This window comes from Olea europaea, chromosome 8 (genome assembly GCF_002742605.1).
Source record: "Olea europaea var. sylvestris chromosome 8, O_europaea_v1, whole genome shotgun sequence".
NCBI lineage: Eukaryota > Viridiplantae > Streptophyta > Magnoliopsida > Lamiales > Oleaceae > Olea > Olea europaea.
The window spans coordinates 18897219-18902755 of NC_036244.1; the positions used below are offsets into that span (position 1 = coordinate 18897219).

The window sequence follows — 5537 nt, forward strand, 5'->3', positions numbered from 1 at the left end:
GGTTTGGTGAAGATGAACAAACTGGTTTCTTGCTATTATTATTATTATTATTATTATTTTTATAATCGTGAGATCTGGTCCAACTTATATGCACCTCGACTAATTTCACGGACTCGAAGTCTTGCTATTATTATTTCTAAACTCTGGCATTTGAATCTTTCAAGCTCTTTATTCTTAAGTAATATTGCAGAGGGCATAACAGCGGTGATGATGATATTGCAGTGGATTGGTGACAGCGACGGCGGTTGGTGGATGGATTTTGGTTTGGTGGTGGTGGTGGTGGTGAGGGGAGAAGATGAAGATGAACAGACGTGGTTTTGCATTTTTTTTTTATTAAGGCAAAAATTGTATGGAAATACACGTGGGTTGCATTTTTTGCTGATTTGGAGGCCAGAGCAGATTTGGCTTCATTGTAACAGGTGTTAGTTGCAATATCAGCTTTCCGTCAGCCGGAATAGTAATGGATTTTTTTGAGTGATGGACGGAGTGCAAACGGTGGAAGTTCAGCTAGCAATCCGTGATCATGGTATAAGTTCAATGATTTTTGAAACAATTAACTCTATTTTTATGGCATGTTATTTGTCACTAAAATAAACAAATGAGAAAATAAAGAAATTTAGAATAAAAAAAGTCATCAAATTCAAAAATAAAATAAGAAAGTCAATTAACGAGTACACAGTGCTCTAAATGGTAATGTGCGATGAGACGTGAAGGTTTCGGGCTAGATGAATCTAGACAAAGCCTAAGCATTAAAAAAAACGTAAAAAAGTATTTTTCTTATTTTACCATTATTTTAAATTTTTAATCAATTTAAAATTATTTAATAATACATACAATTTATAGTACCAAATGTAGTTTTAAGAATTTAACAAAATAAATATATTCCATAAACAAGATATAGCATAATAGTGCTAAATGAAATATTTTGAGAGTTTTAAATTTTTATTTATTAGTAAAAGATAGAAAAATGATTACTTTAATAAAATATATATTATTTATATAATAATACAACATATTAGAGTCAAATCAAATGTACAATACACTACAGTCAAACCAAAGATACAAAGCACTGTAGCCAAACTAAATGGATTCTTATTTCACATTGAAAGTTTGTAATAGAATGATTAGAGATGTGCTCTATAAATAATTGAGCTAGCAACTTTTTGTACCTTTCAATAAAATTGGCCCAAAAAAAAATAAAAATAAAATTGAAAATTTTAAATTATTAAACCCATTTAAAAGAATTGAAAAAATTGGGGGAAAAAAGTTAATTTCAACATTGATATATCCCCCAAACTTCTTTAATTTTGGATTGGATATCCGATAACAAAGCAAATCGAATATAAATTTAACAATCAAATATTCGTTGGATTATTGGATCAGATCAGATAATTATTCTTATTGGATTGGATCGAATATAGGCAGATCTAGTCCATATCCGATCCATTTACAGCTCTAATTGCATATCAAGATCAACAAAAGATTTGCAAAAAAATTTTTAAAGGTATAATTCTTATCAAATTTTTATATCTAAACACAAAGTTGATGTTTGGTGAGAATTGAATTTATTTTATATTCCGTTGTGTATGATTAAGTAAATTTTCAACTGTGATGGTATCAGAGCCTACATTGTGCTCGTTAGAAATTATTGTATATTGGAACAGTCAAAAGTTGATTGTTGTTTTTCTTGTTTCCAGTTTTAAGAAAAATTGATTTTCTTGTTCTAAAATCTGATTTGGAAAAGGAAAATTAGTTTTGGGTCGAAAAGGGATCTAGCGGCGATGGCTCTACGAGGTGGTAGAGCGCGGTAGTGCTCGCTGCCCCATGCGAGGCGATGTGGGCAATGTGTCGCTGCTGCTACACGCCACTACAGGGTATAGGTGAGCTTGCCACCCTTGCAAATAGCAGCGCTCGTCGTCATCGTTAATAGTAGAGTGCTCCGACGTTGATTTTGAAATAAGGGCATATTTGTAATTTTTGAAATTTGGGGGCTCTATTAATAATTTTTAAATGGGTCAGATTGCAATTTTTAAAAAGACTTTTGAATTTAAATATTAAAATGGTTTTAGATTTGATTTTCTAATTGGCTTTTGACCCTGATTTTGACTAGAAATTTCAATTTCGGCCCGAATTAAAATTTTATTTAAAACTTAAGAGTCTTTAGTTATCTTTAAAATTGGATTTTGACTTAAAATTGAATTTTATTTTTATTTGGGAGTTTTTCCTAAATAAAGTGTTGATTCAATTAATAGAGTTGGAATCGAATATTTTATTTAATTAAGATTTGATTTTAATTAAATAAACTTGCACTAAAGCTTTGAACATAGAGTTGGACTCCAATTTGATATTTAATTAAAATTTAATTTTAATTAAATTATCCCGTTCTAAAATTTTCTTGGAATCAGAGTTGAACTCTAACATGGATTTAATAAATATTGGATTTTAATTAAATTAACTATAAATTTAGAATTAGAACTCCGATTTGGTATTCAATTAAAATTTGATTTCAATTAAACAAACCCGTCCTAAGATCGTGGAAATAGAGTTAGACTCTAATTCAATATTTAATTAAAATTTGATTTTAGTAAATATATCCGCTAATTAAATGAATTTAGTAATTTGATTAATTAATTATTTAATTATTCTAATCCTTCTGTCTAAATTAGTTTAGATGACGTTAAATACTATAAACTTGAAATAAGTTTGCATATAATATTATATATTTTATAAGAATGTAATCATGTGATGAATGAGTATATTGGATTTATAATGTCCGTAGGAGTGTATGCTGTTTTTGTTGAGATATAATTTTTCAATATGAATTTTCCTACTATTAAGCTGGTTGCTTGATGATCTTCCAAAATGATGTTATTTGAGCATATATGATCATTTTTAGCCCATGTTTGGCCCTTTTCTCATTCTTTTTTTTTCTTTTTTATTTTCAATTACATAATCTTCCATAAAATAATATTACATATAAATCGAAAAAATTTCTTTCTTTTTCAACCATACATTCTCTAGAAAAAATATTCCAAACATCAAAAATAGAAAAAAGGGGGGCCAAACGGATTGTTAATATACCTTACTCAAAATATATATGTTCCACCAAGTCTTAAAGCTCTAAAAGTCTATTTACACTTATCATCATTACATTTCAACATATATTCTTTCTTGTCCGACTTACTTATCTTGAATTGAAAGTTATTGTGTATTGCGTATATCAAAATGCTTCACTTAACCAATGTCTTGTTCCTAAAGACTTTATCTTTTGAAATTCCATCCATATTGACTACTGAAATGATATCACTTCCTCCTTCATTCGTTGTTCTTTCAACTACCGATATACTATTATATACATCAACAATAATTTCTTCCATACTAGGTAATCTCTGACTGATGTCACAGAGTTATCAGTTACAACTTCACAAACTACAGTTGTAGCATATCATTTTTTTCGAAATCAGTAGCCTCCAAACATTGTATATTATTAACAAATTCAACTTCATGATTTTTTGATACGTTATCACGTCTACGCACAATGGAAAGCTTGAAAGATCTATATCCTCACTTTTGAGCTCCAAATAAAATGTTAGAGAAATATTATATGAAATCTCCATCAAATGTAGGTTTTTCTTCGCTCTATATTGTGTTGATGTACTTGGTATCATCACTGAAAATATCATGCAAGGTGGTTGTACGTGCAATTTATCAGGAAAACAAATCCGGTCATTTTGTCACTTGCATATTTATTATCTTGTGTTTATTTGCCTCCATAACAAATGAAGACATTAATTTTATTTATGCCTACAAAATTAATACAACGAAGTTATGTGAGAGTTTTTTTTTTTTTTTTTTTAAATTAACGAAGTAATATGCATCACATCTAGTTAATTATTCCAATAAGTTACTATAACTTTTTCTAAGAAAAGTGAGGGACCGAATCCAAGTTCTCCTAGAGCAAACACCTTGCATCCATCAATGTAATTGATTCAAGTTTTCTTTTCATATATATTAACATAAAACAGGGATTGAATTTGTATGTTCAAATTTCTATAAACGCACACGTATGCATATAGATAGTTAATTGATCCAATAAGTTACTATGACTTTTTTTAAGAAAGTGAAAGAGTGTCACTTTTTCATAGAAAAGTGACGAAATTCACATTCTTCTGGAGGAAATACCTTGCATACATCAATGTAATTGATTCAAAGTTTTCTTTTTCATATGTACTAACATAAAACATGGCTTCAATAGGTATGTTCAATTTTCTAAAAACGTACACGTATACATCTAATTAATTAATCCAATGAGATATTGTGGCTCTTTTTCAGAAAGTGACAGAATTCCACTTTTTCATAGAAAAGATTTTCTTTGAGGAGACACCTTGCATACATTAATACAATTGTTTCAAAGTTTTCTTTTTCATACGTATTAAACAATGCTTGAATTGGTATGTTCAAATTTTCAAAAATGCATGCATATGCATCTAATAATTGCTCAGATAAGAGTGACAAAATTCGCATTATCCTTTTATCAAACACCTTGCATGCATCAACAATTTAACTGATTCAAAGCTAATTTTTTTTGATGTATACTAACACAATCTACTTCCTCTTAATTTCAACAATGTTATTTTCAAACATGTTTCCAATCACAATAGCAAAATCATCAAAAAGAAACTTTATAAATGTCAATTATTTACATTATAAGGTTTAAACTAAACCTAATTACAAAATTCAAATGAAAGTGAGATAGGCAATGAACTATAATTATTAGAATTTGTGAGGGATTATTTAGCTGAAAATTGATAATTATAGTTGTTACTTTCATAATCTATGGAAAGAGAATATTAAACAATTTTAAAATAACAAAATTGGGGAACTAATTAAACAAGGAGTCAAAAGCATAAAAAATAATAATAAATAAATAAATAAACCCTGTAATTTTGTTCAAAAGAAATAGCCTTCAATGTTGAAGTGGCCTTGATATTTTTCAAAACCTGACTATTGAACGAATTTGTGAAAGATTTCCTCTTAGTTAAAAACCTCTTCTATTAGGATCTGCCCCATAATCTAGGAAAAGAAGAACACATTCTAATCTTCCTTTTGATGCTGGATCATATAACAAGAAGCTACCATTACACCTCTAGTTTATATTCATCAGATCATGCAGAAAAACAGCCAAGGCTGTTGATATCTTGAATCTTATGTCATCCATATTTCTAATTGCATTATGCCAAGCAATTGATTTGAGGCACTTGGAGGAGAAATTTGAGAGATGTTAAGAATACTGGTAACCAAGCTGACAAGAAAAACAGTGCATGTTAACGAGGAGCTTCATCCAGCAAGATTCTGTGACGAGAATTTGCTTCATTTGGTTGATCACGAATATGTTTTTAAAGGTTGAACCCCAATCTTGAGGGCTCTCATTGTTCCATCCCGCCCCGTTCCTAAAGTATTGTGAGACCACTGGATTATGCACCGAGGTATATTAATGATCACCTTATTGAGCATGCTTTGGAAAATGGTGAAACTGA

At 29.5% G+C, this 5537-nt stretch overlaps 1 protein-coding gene across 1 annotated transcript in view; it reads right to left on the minus strand.

Annotated features, from left to right (window-relative positions):
* Positions 1-333: 333 nt before the first annotated feature.
* LOC111398393 (pentatricopeptide repeat-containing protein At2g37230-like) overlaps positions 334-5537 on the minus strand; it is a 10811-nt gene continuing 5607 nt past the window's right edge. The window contains exons 3-8 of the mRNA XM_023025305.1: positions 5410-5469; positions 5047-5146; positions 3520-3670; positions 3235-3393; positions 676-742; positions 334-507 (exon numbers count right to left, since the gene is read on the minus strand). Of these exons, the coding sequence (XP_022881073.1) occupies positions 334-507; positions 676-742; positions 3235-3393; positions 3520-3670; positions 5047-5146; positions 5410-5469 (711 nt within the window). The remainder of the gene's footprint in view (positions 508-675; positions 743-3234; positions 3394-3519; positions 3671-5046; positions 5147-5409; positions 5470-5537) is intronic.